At 48.5% G+C, this 24,507-nt stretch overlaps 1 protein-coding gene across 3 annotated transcripts; it reads right to left on the bottom strand.

Annotated features, from left to right (window-relative positions):
* Positions 1–393: 393 nt before the first annotated feature.
* LOC118510885 (tyrosine 3-monooxygenase) lies at positions 394–23,751 on the bottom strand. Of its 3 annotated transcripts, none has more exons than XM_036053265.1 (9): positions 23,306–23,751; positions 8,482–8,593; positions 8,130–8,180; positions 7,518–7,595; positions 7,329–7,394; positions 6,214–6,700; positions 5,798–6,130; positions 4,039–4,165; positions 394–3,417 (listed from the first exon to the last, which is right to left on the bottom strand). In XM_036053265.1, exons 1-9 carry the CDS (start codon positions 23,372–23,374, stop codon positions 3,016–3,018), a joined length of 1,725 nt encoding a protein of 574 aa, XP_035909158.1. In that variant the 5' UTR covers positions 23,375–23,751; the 3' UTR covers positions 394–3,015. The 3 variants fall into 3 exon arrangements, with proteins under 3 accessions (XP_035909158.1, XP_035909159.1, XP_035909160.1); XM_036053266.1 differs by lacking the exon at positions 23,306–23,751 and adding an exon at positions 12,455–13,029; XM_036053267.1 differs by lacking the exon at positions 7,329–7,394 and having other exon boundaries at positions 23,306–23,735.
* Positions 23,752–24,507: the final 756 nt, after the last annotated feature.

Genomic DNA, 24,507 nt, shown 5'->3' with positions numbered 1-24,507 from the left:
GAAGTCGCTGTGTTCTATCACACAATAAAAACGTATCACGCAGTAAAGGAGACGATCGTTCGGTTTGTCCTTGGCTCGAGTCATCATAAGTACAAAGACACTAGTGAAGAGATATGCCCAATCGGAGACTACCTATTATCCATCAAACTCTACAAACTGTCTCCCATCTACTAGCAGAATTGCTAGCAAACCTTATTTGAAGGACTTTGTCCAATAATTGTCCAAGGACAGAAAGACCACCCGAAAAAATGTAGAACGCATCTTGCTTGAGTTTATTCCAGATAATAGATCATTAATTCCTTGATTAGGCTTGCTGGTCTATTATCAAGTTTCTGGAACTTGAATAAAAAATAAAGTTTTCTTAAATCATTCAACCAATTCACATTCAATAACTATTTCTTTGTTTGTTGTTGTTTTTTTAGGTTCTTTTATTTGCATCGCTACTTTGTGCTGGATAGCTTTTACATATAAGTTTTTCATGAAGACGGAAAATTTTTACCTGTATCCACTGTTCTTTTTTTTTGTTTAATTTTTTTCACTTTCTTTAACGTGCGCGTGCTAAGATTGTCTCGTATAAATATAAATAGAAATTTTCCGCTCATACTCATTGTTGCTCATGCCTTTATACACATTAATAAAAAAAATACACAATTATATAAAAAAACAAACATGAGATTACAGACAGTCGAGGATGAATTTTCGTTGCAGTGTTGTTGTTGTCTTGTAGGATACGTTCTTAAACCCTGTCCTGAGCCGAGAATGTTGCCGTTTTAATGTCGCGGATCGGTTCTAACCAGAAAGGGAAGATGTCTACTAAACCTAGCTTACGGTGCCGCTTAACATCCTCCTACTCCTAAGCTTAACGCGTGTAAAGTAAGCTCACTAGCTACCGTGATCGGAAGGCGGTGGAATAGTTCTGGACAGTAGCAGAGTAGCATTCACCAGGTTACCAATACTAATAGAAGCTCACATACACACACGCTCGCAAGTGTGCTGAGCCCGCTTGCTCCTTATCAGATGTTGGTGTATCGTATTGGACAGTCACTTCCTTTACGATGGATAAGGGAAGGCTAGCGGTCGGCACACAGTTGCCGTATGTATGGTTGGTTCTATCGCAGGCCCACCGGCACGACACGCTGCACTGCCCGATCGTGAACTATTCAAATCCGCGATCGCGATCACGTTTCTCCCGTTCTGCCTTTGAGCTAATCCGTCCCTTTAGTAATCAAAGGAAACTTGCAACATTCCGCACATTGATCTGCATATAACGAAAAACAAAGTATCTGCTCAAGTCAAGTGAATAATTTAACTTTAAACACTAACTTTAAATAGTATACAATACTTAAGTTACGTTAAATAAAAAAAATATGTTCTCTTCAATAAACAATACTCTTCTACGCTACGTTTTGACAGGACGTACACATATTGAAGGGAATTCAAGGGGAACAGGGGATAGGGAATTGTGGGCTCGGGGTTGGGGATCCATACGGATGCTAGGATTACTATAGGTTGATGGTGTTGTGTTGTGGTGATCGGGAACGAAGAAGGGAAGGAACTTGCGAACGGGCGCGAGACAGCGAGAGAGATTAATAAGAGGGAACAAAAGGGAAGGTTGGGTTGTAACTCTCGACTGATGGTGCTTGGTGTTGGGATGGTTGGAGGGAAAATTGTGTCGAACAGGAACCACCTGTTCCACGCAGGTTGAACGGGATGAAGGATCACGGTGGTACCGGATGGCAGTTTTCTTTTCGGTACCACCCTGTGTATAGGGAAGAAGGAACAAGGAAGAACGGAACGTTGGAGGTCAGGATAAAATGTTGGTGCGTGTGTATGTCCTTTCCTGTTTGGATCCGTTTGGCAGGATCCTATTTTTTTTTTTTTTGGGGGGGGCGATTGCAAATACTGAATGATGTTGTTCATCCGTCGTAGCGTGTCCTTTTCGTTTGGTTGGCTCGCATGCACATCGACATAGTAGCGTCGCATGCAAGTCGTTGGAGAAGAGGAACGGGACGCTCAGAACACGAACACGGGTTGATTGCACTACTCGACAACCGAATAGTCGTCGGTCTGAGGAATTGTCCAAAAAATCCTCGGCACCTCGCGATGGTACCGGGGGGGTTCTCGGCGATGTTGCTGCGAAAAGAATAGATCCTTCCTCCGTTCGTCCTCCGGCATTGAGAGGGGAAGTTCACTCTCGGTTTGTCTCCTTCTTCCTTACTTCCTTTTCCGTTTCGTTTGCGAGGGCTCACGAGCTTCGAATACCGAAGCTGTACAGCTGTGGCGTTTCGTTGGAGCTGGATACTCCTGACGCTTCTCCTGACGTCTTCTTCTACTGGGGGTGGACGATGTGGGATCCCTATTTTCCGGACAATACGAACCGCACATCGTCGTTGGGGGGGTGAATGGGCAGGGTTACTCGATTGCACAATTTTCCTCCAGCAGGGGTTGTGAAGTGGCTGTGCGCCTACCCCTGGTCGATACTTCGATTCGATCGTATGCTTGCATACGGTGGTGCATAGTAAAACGTAGTACACAAAAAAACATATATAAAAAAGGATCTTCGCACCAGCAATCCTGTTTGCGAGTTTGGGTGCTCCGAGTTCGGGGTGCAGAATACTGTTCAGTATAGTAGTTGTAGCAGTAGTAGTAATAGTTGCTGATGTAGTAAATAGTAGTAGCAGTGGGTAGAAGTAGCGGATGATATAGTATACATCGAGTTTAGCGTAGTCCGCAGGATGGCGGGAGCTAACGTGCCCCTCTTCTTGCTGACGTTGGTGCGTCGTCCAGGACACAACCGGACAGCCAGGGGAGGGGGCATACGCCTTATTGTCCTTGTCGATCAGACATATTTCCTTTTCCTTTGCTTTGCTTTTTAGTGTCTCGCTTCTCTCTCTCACTCGCTCCTATTCTCGTTCGTTCGCTCTCTCTCTCACCCTCACGCACACACACACACACACACGCATCAGATCACATGCTGCTGTTTGGGAGTGGGGCCCCGCTGGGAGCGCGCGAGACTTAGCAGAATGGCTGCTTCAGCTTGGCGATGGCATTTGTAAGGTGCAGCACTTCGGTGTTCAGCTGCGAGACGAGCGTTTCCAGCTTGTCGACCGAATCGAGCACCTCCACGCGCTCGGTGTGCGGGTTGAAGCGTACCTCGAACGGTCGCGACATGGTCGAGACCCAGCGGCGGAACTTCTCCTTCGCATCCTCGAAGCTCTCGGCGACGTAGTAGATCGGCTGGTACTCCTGGTCCTGGTACGGCTGGACCGCGGTCGAGGCGGGCTCGAACGGGCGGTGCTCGGGCTTGTCGCTGATGGCGTGCAGCAGCTCACCGTAAGCGGACAGCAGACCGGCACCGTAAGCCTTGACCTCGTCCTTTTCCTTGCACAGTCCGAACTCAACCGTGAACCAGTACACCTGTGGAGCAAAAAAACAAGCAGATTAGATCAGTGCACTAGAAAACGAGATCTGCTACAGAATCGCGCGGCTTCAGTGGGACAACCAACGACACGCTGCCTCCGACGGGGCTATTAAGTTTTTCTATCAAATGTCCGATCGCTTGAATAACTGGATCGGAATAAATCATACCGCTAGAATGCCATTGATCGGTGCTGCTAACCACGCAGCACGCAACAACCTCCCATCCACACTCGCGAAAGTCCGTTGGTTTCGGTGAACCACAAGAACACCGCACGCCTGTGATCGGGTACGAGATCCGGCCTTCGTGGCCTCCTTTCCGGTTTTTTGCTCTGCGTGTGTGCGAGAGTTTTTCGTGACAATGGCAAACTGCATCGTTCGAAGTGCTCGAAACTGCTCGACTCGATAGATGGCGCGCGTGTTATGAGGAGGCAAGCGGCAAAAAAGCGATCAGCGCAGTTGATGGCCATGTGATGTGATGACCTAGCGAAATATTGCGACCGCTTTTGAGTTTCCGAGGCGCAATTACTGCCATGTGTCCGTGGTACCGTTTTGTGGCTGGGGCGAGCGATGCCGTGTTCGTGCGTTACTACTACTGCGCCGTATTGCGACTGTACTTACCGTCGAGAGCTTTTCAATTTCCTCATCCGAGGCACCGAGCGAGGCTAATCCGATTTCTTGCGAGAACTGGGCGAAGCTCGGATCGGCGAGCAGCGGCATATGACCGAGCAGCTCGTGGATGCAATCACTGGAAAAGGAGAAAAACGAAGAAGTCGGTACGGAATTAAGATGAGTACCAGAACTGGGGGGCGATTGTGGCGAAAGAATTGCCATTTGGAGATTTATGGCGAAATAGAGAAGACTTAACAAGACTGCAGTCCCACACGCAGCTTCGAGAGAGTTTTTTTAACTGAATTTACCTAGGCTGGGGCTTTTCTTTGGGGCCCCAATGGGAAATGGGGCTTTCCGTTTTCTGAGGATGCGTACCCAAGGGTTGAAGCTATGGTAACTAGCCGTTGGAGCGTTTGACGAGCGTTTAGTAGCACCAGGCGAACCAGGCAACGGGACTGATTGAAAATCACCACCATCATCATCATCATCATCATCATCGACGATGTCATCGTATCGGAAAAATCAATTAGAAAAGGACCGCCTCTTTTACATGCGCTTCCTTGTTTCAACCGTTGCTCCAGGGGTTTTAATTGAGTTTCCTTGGCGAAAGCGAAAAAGTTCATGAGCCGAGTTATTGGCGGCATTCTAGTTGTTGTGATGATGGGCCACTTGTTGCGTCGTACCGTCGCTTTGAGTTGGAAAAAAACGTGGGCCAATATAAATTCTCTAAATGGCAACGTTATACCCGAAGGAGCAGCAGCGAGAGCTAAATTGTCCACCACCAATTCTTCTCTTCACTCATAGTGCACATCAAAAGCGCCTTACATCAAATGGCGCGTGGGAATATGGCAGCAGCAGCAGCAGCAGCAGCAGCTTTTCCCGAAGGAAATGACCCATTTCGGGGCACCAGAAAGTTGCTGCCACAAAGAAGGAAGGAAGTCTGGTCTGGCAGTCGGTTGCCGGAAGCTGGCACAAAGAGCGGTGGCTGCCGTTAAAATCATTTTATTCTATTATGACATCTTATGCCTTTTTGCCACTTTCACACAATGGTTATGTTTGATTGTGAAAGTGTCTGTGTATGTGTGGAAGTGCCAAGTGTTCAAACGACTGGAACGAATCGGGAGCAACGTTTGCCCACCCTTGAAGGCGGTATGAATGAAGGATCAAGGCTCCATTGAATCCAGCGTTCAGTGGTTAAGTGGTGAACTATAGGTCGAATGAAGCAATTCTAAACTTGAAGCAAAATATCCCTTTTTTTTAATATACCTAGCTATTTGTCATCCTACATCAAGGAAGTTATAATAAAGTCAACTTCAATGCAAAAAAATCGGATTTGATGTTAGTACTATTTAACAAGGATTTATAGATCCAATTTACAACTTCAAGATTCCACTGTGTGGACTTTGAGTTCACATTCCAGCTGGATGTGTCCTCACCATGCCGGGAAATGCTTGCCTGCTGTAAAATGGTGTAAGCACAAGAAAATGGAACACTACCAACCAGCTCTCCCCCTCAAAAGACATACGTCTTTTGATGCTACACAACAAAAGAAAAAAACCACACACATTCACACACACCCACCCACAATGGAGTCATAAATTGTTCTACAAGAGATGCTCGTCACTAGAAGGGCCACTGCCAAGGTGAAGTTCTAAGGAGCTGTGTGGTACACATAATGGAGCTAAAATGGAAACGAGGTGAGCTTCCGGATTCAAGTGGTACGGGGAAAGGATCAGGGGCAAAGGGGGCCAAGAAACTGTCAACTTACGGTTCCGGTGTGTGGTAGGGTGAGTTGATGTGTCGCACGTACTGCGTGCTCTGGAAGATGCGGAACGCCAGCGAAGCGAGGAAATCGCGAGCCGTCAGCAGACCGGCGGCCGGTCGGAGCGTGAATCCGGTGTTCTTGCGCAGGAAATCGCTCATTTCCTGGAGCTGGGGCAGGCGCTCCTTCACGAAAATCTTCTCGTCCTCGAGCTTCTTGAAGACGGCAATGTACTCGGAGCAGGCGTGCTTCACCATCAGCTCCTTCACGCGCCCGAACACGGCCGCCCAGGTCTTGTTCTCCGTTTCCGTGTAGTCAATGTGCGGGATTGGGTCTCCACTGTGAGGATGAATAAAGGATGTTGGTTAGCCACCTGATCTAGTGATGTTTAACGGGGATCCCACCGGGGGTGAAATACTCACTATCGGTAAGCGAATGCGATTTCGGCAATTTCCTTGCGACGAGCACGGTACACCTGATCTGCGAAACCGGGATGGTTCATGTCAAGATCCGGCTCGTACTTGGTCATCAGATGGTTGCAGTTGTCCAGCTCGGACGCGTGCTTGGGGAACCACGGTGCCTTCACGTTGACGTTGTTCTCCGACAGCAAGCTAACGCTACCGAAGGACTGCGTCTGGCGCAGGGACCGGATCAGCTGCAGCAGATTGGAGCGGGCCATATCGACCTTGACGAGGACGTCAAACTGTACGCCCTCGCTGCGCGACTGGCGCGACTCCAGATGTACCACGGTGCCGTGGTACGCCTCCACCGCCTTAAGGATGCGTCCGAGCGATCCCATACCGTCCCGCAGTCGGACGACCACGGCGGCACGGACCACCTCCTTCTCGGCTTCGGGCGATTCCGAGGCAGCGTTCTGCAGTACAACTTCCTCCTCAGTTAGCCCAGCGTCTGGTGGGAGCAGTGGAACGATTGCCGAAGAAGGTGAGCGATTAATAATGGTCTTTGTCAGTCATTCCGAGCTCTCCGGCATCATCTCCAACGAACCGTGTGTGTGTGTGTGCTCCTGCTTTTCAGTCGCTCACTCTAATACGTACAAGTAAATCCTTTCTCCCAATGGACGAATGCTTTGCACTCTGGACGTGCGTATAATTTATTGCTACCGACCAGCGCGAATTCAACTTCCGACCGGGCGGCGGATTAAGGGTGAAAATCGGAAGGTTTTTGAGAAATCTACACACGATTACGTCACGTGTACGAATCTGGGACAACGAATGCTTGATGGAACGGACCGTCAACTCAAGCTCAAGCGTCGGTTAATGGGAAGCCATTTTCGCTGGCCAAGAAGCAAAGGTCCATTTTCGAAAGAGCTTACTTTTATTTCCACCGAATGACCGCAGAACGCTGTCAAACGAGTGTGTCGCTGACGTAAAGTATGAATTATGCGACGAGGAAAAGCTTTCTTGCGCTTCGGAGGGAGCGTCAAGCGACACAACGGGTTGGCGCCGGGGTTTTGACGGTTCTTGGTGGGATAATGGTCCACCCTACTCTCGTTCTAGCACGCTACAACACTACGTACCTTTTTCCTTCTCCTCATCGTCGGCACTTGGAACGTGTTCCTGGGGCTTCTGGGGTAGCTCATCAACTAAAGGGTAGTACAGCGAAACACAACAGCCACACATACATAACGACGAAACATAACACAAGAAACTCATCAATATAATGCCATGCGGGAATTAGGTTCTAGCTCGATTTAAACGACGCTTACCTGCGACCATTCGAATTTCCTCTTCGTCATTATCCTGATCCTCGACTGTCTGTTGAACCTCTTGCGGAATTTTGTCTTCTACGAGATCGGTTCGCGGACGGATGGATGGTTTTTTTTATGAAGGAAATAATTGGCAAACGAAAGAGGTAATAAACGAAAAGAAACAACACAAAATTAGATAAACGAAAGCATTAAACCACTCGCAACCAAGACAAAGAACCGAAGCAGTAGAACTTGAATTGAAGGAAAATCGAACGAACGAACCGAAAAAAAAATCAAGAGCAAACAAATAAGCTTTAGACTTGAAACAATTCGTACGAAAGTGAACGGAATCGTGGTGACCTTCGCTATTTGGTTCAAATTCACCCTGTACCACTACTGCCCCGGCTACCCAGCCAAGCGAGCCAGGGGCTGGTTTGGTGGTCAATTTGTGACAGCTATCCTCGCTCGTGGCAGCAACTATAGCAAGAGCCGCTCCCTTCATTTTCTGGTTCTGCGTTCTAGGTTCGGCGATCGGGCTGAAGTTCTAGGAAAATTGGCGGCCTCGGTGGCCTCGGTCCAGCTTCGGGTTCTTTGCTTGATCTTCACGTACGTACGATCACGTAGGCTTACCTTGTTGATGCTGTTCTTGGGCCTGCAGAATGGAACACTCCAAGGTAGAGTCTAGAGTGCCACCAGATTGCCAAGAACGGGTTTTTTTTGGCGAACGTGTATTGTCATCGGTTTTAATCGCAATCATCATCGCGACCAGCCACCAAACAGTGTATTTGGAGTGTACCAAATTGTTGATAACCAGAACCAAAAAATAAAAATAAAACAAGAACGAGGTAAAATCATAAGTAAAACAGGATTTTCCACTTAGACAAGACAAAGAGATTACTGCTACCGACATCAGAGCAAACACAGAGGTCGCATGCCACAACATATGCCGGAAGACATTCACTACTGCCGAAGCGCTACTTACCGTTGGCCTTTGCGCGGGCCTCGTCCAGAACGGTTTGTTTGGTTTGCTTGACCACAATCGTCTCAAAGCGGGCATCGTCGACCAGAGAACGGCGCCGGGATGGGTATCCGTTCTGGAAGAGGGGGAGGGAGGAGAGCACAGAAAACATATAGTGGTGAATTAATTGTTGTTAATCATCGTAGCAACAGTGGCCACATCGCAAACGCTTTTAATTGCAAGGAGAGTACACGGTTGACGCGTGACGTGCAGCGGGAAAGAAGCGAACTAGACGAACGGCACAAAGTTGGCACAAGGCGGTGATGTGGCCGCTAAAAATGGTCAAAGCCATCCACCGGCAACGGGCCGCGCGGGCCCGCTCTTGTGTGGCTCGAGGCTAGATTAGAGCCTGCATGTTTTATGAGCCTAATGACCATCGCGCACCACTGTCGCTAAGGTGCGCTTGGTGGTGAGGAGTACACGCCATCTAACGCCTTGGCGCAGGTCCGGTGTGGGCCATGATTGAAGGGGCACACGTACGCGTGAGTAGAAGTAGTAGCTGATGCAACGCCACCCCTGCAACGGTTCTCCCGCCTGCTGGACTCTGCGGGGAGTACCCGGGCCGCGATGGGCGCGATGACGCAACCGCGATGCAACTCTCGTACTGCAGGTGCAGCGCTCAATGCTGGCGTTGTTGCGAGCCTCCGAACCACCGGTTATTTCCAGCTACCGGAACATATGCGTGTGAGAGCGCGCGCGATCGCGCTTGGAATCGGTTTTACGGCCGAAACCTTGACATGATCGCGATCTACCGGTGCGCAACGAACGCAGCGCGGATTGACCTGATTAGTACGGCTTCTCCCACTGCCACTACGCCTGCTACTGCTGCTGACCGCCGAGGTGTCAGCAATGAATGTATTTTCCCGCTACTACATTTTTCTTCTAGTCATCGGCGAAACTTCAAGAGACGAAGTTGTGAAGGGCTGCCTGATAGTGACCCGAAAATTATTTCGTTTCCGTGTCTAAACGCTTGACAAACCTCTACCGGTGGTTTTGGGCTCTATCAAGAGCAACTACAACAAGAGGTCCGACCCTCCCTCTCCGCATTCGATCTGGAATCCCTGCTTGGGTACACCGCAAACCAGCACGTGTTGGGACGCGAGGGATGGGACCTTCACGTCAGTTAGCGTCAGTGGCACTGGCACTGGAGGTTCGTCATTGACATTGGCAACGGTTCGGGGCGCAAATACAGGCCTGCGTGTGTAGAAGCAGGTGAGCTACTAACAAGCGCTTCATTCACCGCGGCCGTTGTGGGTGCGAATAAGTTGTTACAAACGCGTTTGATGCGCTGCTACTAGACACGCATTATCGCGCTGTTCGATGGAGATACATCACCATGTGTCAGGTGTGACAGGTGTTGGTGTAGCTGTCAGTAGCTAAAAAGGTGAGAAAAAAAACACGGTCGGCGCGGTGTTGGCGAATGATGCATTCCACCCGCAAAACGCAAGTACACCGGAGCTCCTTGAGCGCGATATTGTCGAAAGATTCCCGTGGTTGCCTCGCTCCGGAAGGTCTCGAAGTAGCCTGGGCTTGACGGTCGGTAATGAGGACCGGTTTAATGACACTCACTACGACTTTGCTTATTTCTGCCAAATTCAATGTCAATAAGTAGATTATGTGTGTTATGTGTTTCGCACGAGCGCGAGGCTAGTGAACGTGATCTTGCTTTTTTTTTCTCTGGCATGCACTATCGTACACCAGGCTGCCCATTCTGTGTGCCCTTCCCATTGCACTTGGGTACTCCATGCGTGCGTGTGTGTGTGTGAGTGTTTTCCACCTTCATCTTCCCACCCGGCCGGTTGAGGTTGGGGTTGACCTTGAGATAGAAATCCCTCGGCCACGAGCGCGATCACCTGTGCCCGTGCCCACCATTATGGCCGGTTTTTGCCATACATACATTTTCGGTTGCGCCCGGTGAAAGGAACGTCTCGGACTGGACCCGCGGACCATTTAGGACTCACGGGGACCTGAGGTACTTTGGAGGTGTGCGGCCAATCACTTCCGCAAGCTTGCTTGTTTTTTGTGCGGAGAACGGACTCGAAGGAGTGTCCGTTGGCTAGTTACTGCTCGGTGTCTTTGAAGTTGCCAGTGGTCCCACAGCAGAACCAGGAGTTCTGTTCTCAAGAGAGCCAACTCTAATGGAGGAAAATTGGCATGACGGTTATTGGCCATTGTTCAAACAGTTTCCCCCTGCGTTGACATAACGGAAGTGTAAAGCTTTCAGCGCGGTGTCCACATAACGCCTTCCGAAAGTCGTACCGTGTGCGGATAAACGATCTCTACGATCTCCGCCAAGCCAAACAAAGAAAAGCCTAAGGATACGCTAATAAGCCCCATCTACGATCGTTGAACTAACTTGTCCCATTCTCAACCCCCTTTTTCCGTCTCCCCTTTGCTTTAAACAAGGCAGGAGTAAAGAAAAACTTTGTAACGCAAATTAGCATCATTTTCTTGGCCGTTTTCCTCCTTCAACCAGCAACCAGCCTCCGTGTACGCGTCCACCAACCGACACTCTCGATCGTGTGTGATCGTGCAGGCGGCAATGGCAAGCCTGGGTAGAGCAAATGGGTCGACCTTCGGTGGATGCATTTGCTCGTCAGGCTTCAGGTGGTTCGCGCCGTTTCCTTCCGTTTTCCGAAGTGGCCAGCGACGTGTGGCCTTAACCTCAGGCGAGACCGAGGACCGACCGGTGGTTGAGCAGTATGACGAGAAGGAAATTGGTCATAATTAGGTTGGTTCCATTACGGTGACCAATCGATGATGAATCGATTTCGGTGGTGCCGGCACCACTGCACACCGCCATCGCGGATTGGCGATCGTTTCCTTTTTCCTGTTGTTGTTTGAGAATATTTATTGTACGCGGTGTGCGTGCTCAAAGCCTGCCCTGGGAGGTGAAACTTTTATACGCGTGGTATTTTTTTTTTTGAAACGCGGATTCACCAGCAAGAAAAAAATCGAAAACTTGCTGCTCTTCTTGTGAGGAGATTTTTTCTTCAAATGCTTTGCTGGCCAAGATATTACCTCCAGTACTCTTCTAACTATCGGCTATGGTACGGTATCAGTACCTTAAGGCTTCACTTTTACGAGCCTATCGTAAATGTTTATCAAAGAGACAAAATACTTCGGTGGCACTGGTGTAGCAACCACCTGTGGAGCAAAGCTGTAAAGGTTGCTCCAAACGAAAAACGATTTCACAAATACTTTCAAAGTCGGCGGTCGCTGTTTTTTTTTTCTTCGTTCCTTTCCATTCGAGTGAAAAGATTGTTCTAGAACAAATAGGAACGATTTCAGGGCATACAAGGATTACTCGACCACTAATCGACCGCTCGCCATTACGACAAGTATTCTTACTGCTCTCGAGATCCCTCTATCTCTATCTAACACTTCACTTTGAACCCACTAAAGCATTGCAAAAATCACTTTAATCTGTTTCCCAGCAATTAATCATACGTAAGCGCTAGAATCTCAAACAAACGAACCACCTGTTGCAGTATATTCATACTGCCGCTCTAGCTCTCGTGCTAGAACCTCAACTACACGATAAGTGCTTCTTATTCAAATCGATCGCACTTGACCACAAAGAAAAACAAACTCACACAGTGTTACTAAGGAAGTAATCGCCTGCTTTGTGCTTGCATACACGCAGGGGCGAACATTGTGGCTGCGCTTATCGTACGATCGAGAAGCAAGCACTTTTGATCTTTTGCTCGTGCTAATTCGAAACAAAATGGGCGCGGAATAGGATATCTCTCTATGATTTGATTTTTGATAAAGTTTTTGAGGATTTAAAACACTGGACACATAGAACACACAGTCACACATACACTCACACACATTCAATCACTGTTATAGTTCCTTTCTCTGTTGTAACCGTTTTTTTCTTGGACTTCAGTTCACACTGGCTTCACCTTAAAACACCTTAAAACACAATCCTTACCTCAATGCTGTAAGATTTCTTGATCGCGAACATTTCACGGTTCTTCTGGGCAGCAGCGACGGCCATCATTTTATCTTTTAGGATGATTTGGGGCAGAAGGTTTTGCAAAGTGCTTTTCGTAGTATGTAGCCTTTTCTAGCCGAACACTTAGCACGCGTACTCTGTTGTGTTTCTTCGGCAAAAACTGCTTCTCTTCGGTTTCGGAGCTACTGGGGTCCCGAATTCAGCCGTCTAATTTGGTGTTCGCTTCGAGTTTGTGGCGACTCCTTGGGATAGGATTTCGCTACGAGTTGCTTAACGTTTGACCACAGGAGGCTTCTGTTTCGTTACTGCAAAGTCTGGACACGGTTGTGACTGTTTACCGATCCGGACCTGTGGGGAATCCTGTTTGTCTCGTTCTGAACACTGCTCGTAATGTTAAACAGCACTAACGCAACACGGTTAGACTCAGCGTAAAGCGAACGAAATAAATTACTACGGCGAACTGGCGAATCTCGCAAGGACCTTCTAAACAGTGTGTTTTTCGCTGTCTCCGAAACTTCGGCACTTTGCAAAAAGCAAGCAAACCAATGAATGCATGCCGCTTTTGGTTTGCATCAGTTTAAATACCCGCGGCCGGGATCTCCGGTCCGGTTTTTTTTCTCCTTTGCTTCGTCTCTCGCGTACGGGGTGGGCAGAACACAGCCACCGACGGGCACGAACACATGCACACACACGGTACGCGACGTAGCATGGGTCTCCCCCACCATAGCCCCCGAGACACGACACGCACAAAACGGCACGATTTTGCTACACGAATGCAACAAAGCAAAGGCGCGCGCGAGACCGGGACAGGTGGCTACAGCCGTCGCCTGTGTAGGAAGGAGCGAACGACGAACAAATCCGTCCAACTTCGTGTTTTGTTACACCTGCTACATCGTACAGCGCTGCTGCTTCGGCCGACGGTTGCGAGAGTGAGAGCGCGTGCGCATAACAAATTCGCGCGTGCAACATATTTCCATACGACATAAACAATAGAGCAACGCACAAACGATATGAGCGGCAATGCGGCTCCGTACCCACCCGCACGATTTACCCTGCGTACCCAGATAACAAAATAAATAAAAAAAAAGGTTTACGTGTACAAGGTGCGTATGACCTGCTCACTGGACATAAGTTGGGTCCCAGGAAAAATACCGACATTCAACAGGTAGTGACAGCGATCTTGGCGACGAGACGAGCCAGCGGAAATGGGCCGACCGGTCGGTCTGTGCGGGAATTACGAAATTGTCGGTAGTGCGGAAATCGTGTAGGCACCTGTGGGATTTTTACCTCCGAAAATCCTCCTCCGAAGCTTAATAGGCCCCGTCACTCGGGTCTCGGTTTGGACGGGCCGTGGAAACAGGTTTGTCTGGTAGAAGTGCTGCAAATTGGCTGAGATGTTGAAGGTGGCAAAGCGTTTCCGGACGCCGGCTGAGTTCTGGCGGTTATCGTACGTGTTTGTTGATGTTTGGTTTTTGGGTTGGATGGATTGTAAGCTGACAGCAATTGATTAGTGGGTAGTGTGCTAACTAGCATCAGAAGCAGTTGTCGCCAAAGGTTCTAGAAGTTTGCAGGGTAGTCGGTGGTCCCGTAGTTCTCTGTTACCTGTAATTTTTGGGCCTAAATTTTTTAACTCTTGCTTCTACAAGAAATCAGAGTTTGGAGGCGATCAGACGATGTCTTTGGTTAAATGTCACCGATCGTAGATATTTCACTAGCTGCAATATTTTGAATAATTTCATCAACTCCTTTCATTCGCTATGACTACCAATTTGGAAGCTTAAGGAGCATAGAGTCGTTAAGTGAAGTACTCGGTGCGTAACCGCAAAGAGGTTTCCACTTGACCGACAAATTGGGTGCAGAGAGGATCACCCGTTCACGGTACGTCTTCAACGATTTGTGTGTCGTATCTCTTCAGCAATTGTGTATGATAAAAGCATATAAACAATAATACACAAAACCCCAATCAAACACCACAAGAAACCGACCCACGATCGACGACCATTCGGTACGATCATTCTTTCAAGGGGAAGTCCCTCCAAGATCGCAGGGAATCTCCCACCGTCACAAGGCTTGCTGGACTTTGCAGGCGAATGTTGCGCGTGAATCATCTCGTTTCCGGTCGGATTACGGTCGCTTGCGGCACAACGCAACGCTGCCGGGTGGATTAACCTCTCCAGCACACGTAATGGAAGAATACACGCCTTTCGAAAGATTGCCGACGAGAATGGAAATTTTTTTTTCGACCATGTGTGATTTTTTGCAAGTTTTTTGTTGCGATATTGCGGAATTTCTATCTAGGAGGAGTAAGAATCCCCCGGGCTACTGCTGCTGACAGGTTGAACGATCAATCACTCATTTTGGGTTGAGAAAACGGCTAGAACGGCCTATTACGATCGATTATTAAACTATTTATTGCGCGTAAACTAAAACCTGACCCGATACGTGCGTGAGGAAGACGAGAACAATCAGATATAATGCACTGGAGCAGATGCACCGACAGATAGCCCTCCTGAGCATCGGTATTAGATAACGCGACCGGAATTGATGAATGAAGGCGAAAGATGGGTAGTTTTCCTCATTCATTTGCTGGCATGCTAACAAGCCATCCTAACAACAACTTAACATACACTCGGGTGATCATTATCGGAAATAAGTGGAGATCACTTTTCCCATCGATACGGCTGCGTTCGCTTCCATTCAGGCGAAACAAAACAATACCAATAACAAACAAAAGGGCTAACTATTGTTTGAGCGATAGTTTCCTGCCAGCGTGTCTGACTGACTACACTTTCATTCATGAAACGGAGCTGCTAGAATCGAGGAAGCCGTTCGGTGGTGGAACAATCTAGAGTGGAGCTTTTTTTTTGCACGTCCCAGTCCAGAAGGCTGGCTGCTGCGTTGAGTTGCGGCGCTGACCTTCGGACACTAGTCACGTACGCACTAATGCTTTCTAATCGTTAGGAAAAGCCATTGCTTGCCTTTTGTTTTCCGTAGGAGTTTTTTTTTTTGGTTGACTCTTACGGCAACTCCTGGGTTAAATGCATTTAATATCAAAAAGGTTACTACACCAGTCAAGCACACCTCTGCTCATCAAGCGATTGATCAATTAAATCGATCACACATGCAATGGCCGTAATTATGCTTCTCCACAAGAGGGAAAAAATCAAAACAAAAGCAGCAAAGCCACTTGTAGGTGGTTCATCTCGCATCGAGCGGAAAGTGTTTGTAAACATAGAAGACGATGGCAACTCTAGCGCCTCGCCGCTGTCAAGCTTTGGGAGGGTACGTCAACAACTTCGAGCACCTACATGCGCACCTGAACAGGTCGCCAAACTATGCTGCTCCATTGTGTAAAGATCTCCGAACACCAAACAAAAAACGGATACCTCCAAAAATATCACATCAGAGAAAGAGAGAGAGAGAGAGAGAGAGAGAGAGAGAGAGAGAGAAGAGCTTTAAATTCTGCATAATTATAGCGCATCGTGTGAAGATTACGATGAGCCAAAATTGCGGCACCGTGTCGTGGTTCGAGGCGAAAGTCCATCGAGGTGGCGTCGAAGCCGGTGAAGAGGATCACACACTTTACACCGATGATTGACAACGATCAGTAGTGACGCCAGAGCGCCAGCGATTGGGAGATACCAGCGGCAAGTTATAGGGACTAGGAGAGTACACGTGTAACGCCATCGACCGAGCGGTGTTAATGTGCCAACGTGAGGGTGCCGAACGTGGTGATGCGTGGAGTCCTGGCTTAATTGACTTAAAAGTGCGTACACAAGACGTCCCGACACGCGCACCCAGCCTGTGGAGTACGTGCGGTGTGGCGCGAACATGATCACATCGTCGTTTACCGATGGCGTCTCTGGACGGTCGTTCCTTGCTGGGGTTTGGGCGCTATCCTGAGGAGGAGCTTCTGCTAATGGGGCAGTTAAGAGTGCTGTGGGCTGTCGGGTCTCGAAGATTCGCCAAGCGAGCTTCCTGGGAGGCAGAGCGAACCTGGTAAGGATGACGCTCAGAAGCGAAAGTTTGCATCATCCTGTGTGTGTGTGTGGCGTTTATTTATTTTTTGTTGTACCCAAAGTGTCTGTGTGTAGCGTTTTATTTTGAGGAAACGCTCGGTAACCGGATTGCCGAAAGCTATGCAATTATAATCGTAATTAGACGTAATATAACAATATAACCTTGCAAATGGGGGTGCCAATTTTTTTGTTGTTGGTTGGTGCTGGTTGGCTGCTACCTCGCTGATGAGTTTCGCCATAGGTTTCGCCGCAAAAACTCATTAAGTGTGGAAGAATCGTGCCGATATTCATTTTGTTTTTGTTTTCGGTTTTGACGGCCGGTAGGTTTTGTGTTCTACGAGCGAAGCGGCAAACAATCTAAGGCGACATTACCGTGCTGACTGCTGGTGTTGACACACGGTGACATACGGAATCATGACATTAGACCAGATCGTTGACCAGAAGAACCGGCAACGGTAAACGATGGAAGTAGCCGGGTCGCGAATGGTGCAAACACGGCTCAGGGGCTATGGACGATGGAATCCCCTGCGTGACTATATCGGCCCAGTCGGTACGTCACATTGCAAAATGCACAGACCGTACCGAGCGTCTTCGGAGATTCCCCGATTCGGTGAGTGCAGGCCCGCGAGCATGATTCAACGGGGGAGGTAGGTGTTCTGCTACTGAAGACGAAGGCCTTTTACCGTAGCTTGACAACGCCGCATCAAACCCCCGACAGCCGGTATAGGTGTTGTGCTCCGTGTCTTGTTCAAGTTATCGGGCCCACCACAGGTGAAGAACCGGTTCCGGGTAATTCCAACGCATCGGCGCGTCGTTGTCGGCGGACGGCGAACGCACCATAGTGTGGGGTGTGCGCCGCATAACGATTCGAACTTCTCGAAGGGGATGGTTGGTTAAATACTTTTGGCCCCAAAATTTCCCGTGTCCAGGTTTTTCACAGCTAAAGGTGTAATGTTATGTTGGTTGAAGTTGAAGTCCAACCAAACGAAGACTTTGAAAAATTGGACGATCGCGTAAAACAAACGATCGACCAGAAGAAAGTAAAAGCTATCCGAACATCTCTATGTTGGGATTTTCCCCATTAGCGTTCATTATGCTTCTTCTTCCTCCGCATCTTCAGCTGCGGTCGCATTCTACGGGTTCTTCTCGTTTGAAATGATCGTTGGAAATTCCGCGATCGGTTTCGTCGCAAAGCGCCGTTGTTTGTTTTGGATGCATAATCTCTCTGCAAGGATGTTTTTTTTTGTGAAAATCCCTGTAATTATCCTTGCCGGAAACCGGTTTATAGCTTCCCTGCTCGTGATACATTTGCGTACGTAGTAAGGGAGCAAAAGCAGGTTTGACCAGACACGCTTACCGCGCCGGGTGGAGAATTGCATATTCAACGCCCTAACTGTATTGAACGGCTTCAATTATCAGCGATCGACCAACTCGAGTTAACACCTGCGCTACGTGCGTTGTACTCCAGGTTAGCGAATGAGTATAGTTCCCAAGACCAAACCAAACAACAAAAAAAAGCAATAGACTAAGAACAAAACACGATTTACGCAGGTAGGTTTCGAGTCCGGCTCCGCTTGGTACGATCCATTTATCTCACTTGACATATATGGAGAGAGATGATCGACAAGTTCCGAGAGGACATGCTGTTGCTCTTTTCCGGTTCAGAAAAGCCCATTACTCGTGCGCTCCGTTTCGGGAAACTGTGCCTGACTCACACGGTCCTCAGCAGGATAAGGATAAGCTGACCGTGTTGAAAAAAAATGCTAGCCCCCTACAAGGTGTACCACCGCATAGTTTGTGGTCTAGAATCGATTCACCTTATCATTCTCGGCTTCAGCGGCCTGACGTTGATTACATATTAGTTGACGCGGAATGGAATGAGCAAATTAACCTACTCGGTCCGGTCGGTATTTCCTACACCTTATTCACCATTACGCGGCGTGTAGGTGGAAGTGCGACACTTCCCTCCACTGGAGCAGCACCACCCTTCCTGGAGTGTTCTATCAAATGCTTCTTGGTAACAGGTGTGCTGAAAGCGTTAGTACACACTATTTAATGGAATATATGCTAATCGAAAAGCGTAAGAGTGCGAACGAGAATTATACTTTTATGAGCTGCGAATCGATTCGCCGTAGGCCTCGCGCTAGAAGGGTGTTGTGCAACGGTCTGACGGCTCTAATCATCAAACGCGTCGACTGATCTTTATCATTGAGGTCAAAGCAGCTGAAGCGCTGGTAGCGGAACTGTGGTAGCTTGCGGGGAGTACATTATTTTATCACTTCCAGAATTTGAGCATTGCTAAGATTCCTTCCAAAAGACTCCATAATTATCCATGTTCGAAGTGTGATTGTATTCTCAGCGAGAGATGCATCAACAAAGAATAGGAGCAGGTGCGGATTGCTGAGACGATGATTGATACTCGTCAGAGGATTCCTCGCAATGAGGCATTAATTGAAGTGGCAGACATCGAGTCACCATCTCGTTATCAACCATAAAGGCGTTCCGCGTCCAATAATTCGCTTTGTCACAAACTGATCAGACTATAGCTCTTCGCGTTCGAGTTATATTTCTCCGCAATCACTCTCATGATCGGCCAATGTCTGGCGACGAATGAGCCAAGATAAATTACACCCTTCAAGCCTTTCGTTCGCAGGCACCGCGGACAGCGGGCTCGTTGTAAGAAAATGCAGCTCTAGAACTCCTTACTTTCAAGGCTCCGACCGGGTCCAAGGATTGCCGACCCGCCGCCGCCGTTACCGAACACCTGTGTACCCGGGTCTCTGTGTCTGTGTGTGTGTTTACCCTTGCACAGACGCGCTTTTGGAGCTGCCCGTGAAGGCAAGTCTCATTGTCTCCGTATCCTTTCCCTTTCCGTGCGGGGACAACCGCGTTCGCACCGTTGGCGGTTGTCTTTGGGGCGGAAGCACCCAGCGCAAGGACGCGCGGGTTGCTGCAAAACGGGCAAGCGGTTTAGAACGCGTTCTCCAGCTCCGAACGGCGGTTCGCGTGCAGTTTGTTGCACCCTAGAACACGCGTCCTGTAGCTGGCCAGGTCAGATTCCCGGGGTTCGTGGCCTGTGCAGTTGCCCGGTAGTAGTGTTGGTGGGACTAATTAATTTATTCTTACGATTGTGCAAGGGTGTTTTGCATTTTTTTTCCTTCTTTCTTCGATCGTGAGGCTTAAGAACATGATCACGGATCTAGAGCTAGACGGTGCTCGTGGGGGGAACACTTAGCCGATTGGCCGTTCTCGTCCCGGTAGTGAGGTTAGCCCTCCAAGGTCCCTTCCCTTATGGGCAAGCTTACGGTCGTCTGTTCCGTTTTCCAAAAACAAAAACTTGTTCCTAAAACCGATTGCCTACCACCCCTAGCTGGCACTAGTCAAAGTTTTGCATTGTTCGCTTTTCGCTTCAAGTAGTACTATTAGCTGACTTCGTGCGTGTGTGTGTGTGTGGGGTGAGGTCTTTTTTTTCTTCTTCAAAACATTCGTCTTTGCTCCGTACGTTAACCTGCCGGTGACGGTTTTTCGCTCGGAAACCCTCTCGATGACGGTCGGACGGTAAGGCCACCGAGGCCGCCAGATGACAGTCGCTCCATGTGCCACAGGAGATTGGAGATCGAAGCCCGATCGTGCAAACGTGACTCGGTGACTCGCGCAACCGATCTACCAAACTGGCAACTTCCCATTCGCCATCATTATCGCCGTCACCATCATCATCATCATCAGTGGCAGCGACGGCGGCAGCAGTGTGGTCAACATCAGCATTCGCCGAGCCTGATGGACGGAACTGCTCCAACACTGACACTGACATTGAACTTCGGTTCGGTACTGTGGCGGTGATCCGTGTCCAACCGTGCCAACTCTTGGAGCTCGTTTGTTCCGTAAGCTTGTCAGTTTGCCTTCCCCCGAACAGATTGACCCTTGCTTAGGATGAGGATGATCTGCTTGAAAAGGCGAAAAATAGCCTTCCTGACAATGCTTCCGACAGACGCGGCGGTCCAAAATAGCCGAGATCGAATTGTTCCTTGAGCGAACTAATGAGTAATCCCCGAAAAAAGGAGGAAACACACAACGCATCGATCGTCCGATGCTGATTGAAAGCACGCAAATCGGAACCAAACCACCCGCTCTCTTCGAGCTAGCTCTGCGGGGACACACGGCTTTGTTTGCTGCTGCTGGTTACAGATCGTCGTTTCGATTCGGCGTTTGCCACAAGTAACGAGATCGCTTGGCGGAGAGGTATGCGGTTCAAGCCGAAAAAAAATAAACTCATACTACCACCAACCTCATGTCTTTCCGCGTGCCAAAAGAGCCATGATCCGGCTGAAGGTCGACATAATAAACATGAAAACGAAACCGAAACCGAAAGCACACCGGCGCGCTTTGGAAGGTGTGTGAGGTGAAGCAGAAGACGAAGCAGGTGGGGGAAAAAACAAACATACACACATGATCGAATTGGATTGACGAGCACGAGCTTGCGTACGGAGTCGGCGAAAATGGAGTACAGCAACACGTAATGGGTGTAAATGAATGTTGGTAGTGAATGAAGAGCCGGAGAACAATGTCTACGCCGTGAAACGATCTTAATTGAAATGGAGTTCGATCGTGAGATGGGTGGGGGGGGGGGAGAGAATGAGAAATGGAAAATCAAAACAAAAATTATAGCATCGCCACTTCAATTGGGACAAAGAGAATGGGAATCACTAGTCACAATGGAGTGATCTTTTTTTTTGTCGTTTAATGTCTTCTCCACTTTCTTAATCCAATCAATCTAGTGGTGCGTTTTACGATCTTGCTCGAAACTGCGTGATGACATGATCACGTTTCGATCGAAATAAATAAAGAGCCTTCGGGGCATGACACTTGTAAAACGCCGCGTTAACCACATCAGCCATTGTTTGCATCCAATTAAAACCGTGTTACGTTACGATGTAAGTGACAAATGACGATTGATGTAATGATATCGGGCTTAATGTCATGTGTTGGTTGTAATGGAACCTCGTCCGAAAATGGTGTCTAGCTTATGGCCGGAAAACTTGCGCATTACGTCTAATCGGTTGTTTATCATTGAACTTAACCTCAATAACCGGCACGGTGTTCTACAGCCATCTCCAGTAGCATCACCATCAAGAGAGGTGCAAAGACGCATATAACATGACCAACATGACGAACACAGCTACTTGAAGTTGCAGATTTAATCCTGCTGTAATCAAAACCCACCGGAACTATCCAGAACGCAACTGTGAACATGATGATTTGTCTCGCGACGACGATGTGCAGTATCGTTAGTCACGTCACGCACCTGAAGTTGTTTTTGGACACAACCTCAATAAAGTTACGGGATCGACGTCGAAATTATGTAACGGACCAACGGACAGCAAGGGGAAACCATAACGATGACGCTGAACAGTATCGGTAGTCGATTATTATGATGAGCTTTAAAGCGATGATGGCCGGCCATCCCGACAAGACAACACGCGGTGACGGCTGTACCGAGGTGGGTTTGGTAATTGGTCGAAAGTTGACCCCAACCGATTATCATCGAGAGGCGGGTTACGGCTCAAGTGTGTTCCATGTCGCCTTACATGCCATGGGTACATGAAACACAGGACCGGTCGAAAATTATTTCACTCCCGAGCTCGGCTCCCAACGCACCTGACAAGTGTCATGGTGATGAGGCGGGGACCTGATATCGGTCAAGTGCTATCGAGCCATCGATTTTCGTTGCGCTCTTCAGATGTATGGGATGCTTCGGTAGGATAAATGGGCGTCCTCACCGAATCGACCACTAGGATCGGCGTCTGGTGATGACGTTTCGGTAAGCGTTCGGACAATTTTGCTTTCACCTGACCCGGCCACAGCTGGTGTGTTTCCGGGTGCAGTACGTACACTACACGAACTGCACTTTGACGTGACGTGTCCCGAGAAAAAGGACCAACCGATTGGTTCGTTCGTTTCGAAAGCTTCAATCGAATTTAATAAATCACTTCAAATCCATGCATTACCACATTCACTTTCTACACACGGCACCGTCGACAGTTTTATTGGGAAAATGATGTATCGCGCGTCAAACGCAAAAGAACACGTGGAAGTCATGGTGTCCGAAGCGTCCAAGATGGCAAGTTCCGTTTTGGAAATGGGAACGGCCATCGCGGAAAATTAAGCCCCCATCGCTTCCAATCCGGACAATGGCGACCGGAAAGGTTAGAACGAATCATCGCCATTTTGTACGCCACACACCGCTTCTCGATGGGGCTGCGCGTAACTTTGCTCTCTTGCTCGTGCGATTAGTGCACGCTGCAATTAGATAATATATGTATTCGCCCTTCCAGCTCCGGGTCGGCAAGCATCTCAAAATCCGATGCAGATATTAAACGCATTTAACGCGCGCGCCATTGAAATTGCAATCTTGAGATCTTGGCCGAAGGGCGCGACAAATGCTGGCCGGTAGACGGTTGGTGCATGTGGCACCAACACCTTGTGCGAGGGCACCACGCTAAAGGCAGGTGAGAACAGGGTACATTTAAGCGGGTGATTTTAATCTCGCTACTGCAGCGGCTGCAGGGTCAGGGTCCGAGGTTTGGAAGATATTGATTCTATTTCGTTCCGTTCCGTTTGGCTGCGCTTGGCGCTTGGACGGGTTTGGACGGTGCAGTAAAAATCGGTTCGGTTAGAGATGCATGAGCACCGATTTGCTCATTTAATTGAGAACATTAATAGGTTAGCGAAACCACGTGGAGATATGCAGATTTGGGGGGCAAAGAATTTACGATGCTCAAGCAATTTTCTAGAGTACAGCTCCACTTACCTCGTCACATTCCTCCAGGAAGATTTGGATGATCTGGAACGGCATAAGCTTCGAGGGCGAGGTATGCATGTTTGTGGGTTTTGGTTTAAAGTAACGATGTAAACCAAATAATTCGAAGTGCTAGACTAGAGCGATAAAATGTCGAGCGAAAGTACGTTCTCTGTCTAACGTCGAACCAGTCGAATGAGCGCGTCGAATGTGGCGGAAAAAATATTGCCTTTATCGGACGGGGTTATAGCACCGGGCTAATTTCGCTTCTATTTTACGGCAAATTAACTAATACACAAACACACTCGAGATCGCGCACACACAGCCACAAACACGCACATACACTCAAGCACAAACTCGCAAGGAAAGCACAGCTTACCGGGAGATTGAATCGAATCGTTATCACTTCGCTGGCGATTGAAGAACGAATGACGATCCTGGCGAAGGATAAGGTACCTTTTCTGCTCACTTTCCCATGTGGCGAGGTGCCGGAAGTGTGTATCCTGGATCGAACAGGATATGGAGAGATGCTCTAGATCAGAAGATGCTCTAGGGCGGTTTAGTATGAGGCAGGATTTTATGGCAGATAGTCGGTTGAGCTAGATCGTGCATGATCGCGCCCTTGACAAGTTGGTATCCTAAATATCTGTAATGCTGGAATGTATCTTACATAGAATTCTATAAATAGAGGAGATTTTTAACTGTGATATATTCACTCTAAACTGTTTCGGTAATCATTGATAGTGAATACATTTTTCGAACGTAGGAAATAAATGCGAGAATTAATTAGAGTTAATGAACTGCTGGCGAGAGCCGCATACAAATAAATTGCTAATTTCGATTTGCTTGCTTAACAAATGGGTCTTCATCCAATTATTCTACAGTCCGCATCATAATTTAGTAAAATAAAGCTTATGGCAGGCTTGTAAGCAGCGCCTAATCCGTTGACAACTGTACGCCTCTCGAGACAGGTGCAGCTCGTGCCACTAGACCCATGTTAATCGCACCTTTCGGACTAAGTATGCGTGTGTGATTTTAGTTAAAGTGCCTTGGTGTGTGCGTGTGCACTCACTGGTGTCACCATGGTGTGCCGTATTAGTGGCAACGACAGGCCGTGCCGATTAACGGGCTCTCTAAGTCGATGGACCGGTTAGTGTATGCCGGTAGTAAACGCGTACCGACCCAAGCGTACTACCAGAACGTGTTTTTCGCTA

The sequence above is a fragment of the Anopheles stephensi genome, chromosome 3 (assembly GCF_013141755.1).
Source record: "Anopheles stephensi strain Indian chromosome 3, UCI_ANSTEP_V1.0, whole genome shotgun sequence".
In the NCBI taxonomy this organism is placed as follows: domain Eukaryota; kingdom Metazoa; phylum Arthropoda; class Insecta; order Diptera; family Culicidae; genus Anopheles; species Anopheles stephensi.
This window is presented reverse-complemented; position numbering and strand designations above follow the sequence as displayed.

Bases quoted from the DNA above. Each gene is read 5' to 3' on its own strand.
- LOC118510885 (XM_036053265.1), bottom strand. From the start codon at position 23,374: ATGCATACCTCGCCCTCGAAGCTTATGCCGTTCCAGATCATCCAAATC. The intron at 6,701-7,328 runs GTACGTAGTGTT...TGCTCCCACCAG, and splicing joins CGATGAGGAGAAGGAAAAAG to ACGCTGGGCTAACTGAGGAG. The intron at 3,418-4,038 runs GTAAGTACAGTC...TTTGCTCCACAG, and splicing joins AAATTGAAAAGCTCTCGACG to GTGTACTGGTTCACGGTTGA.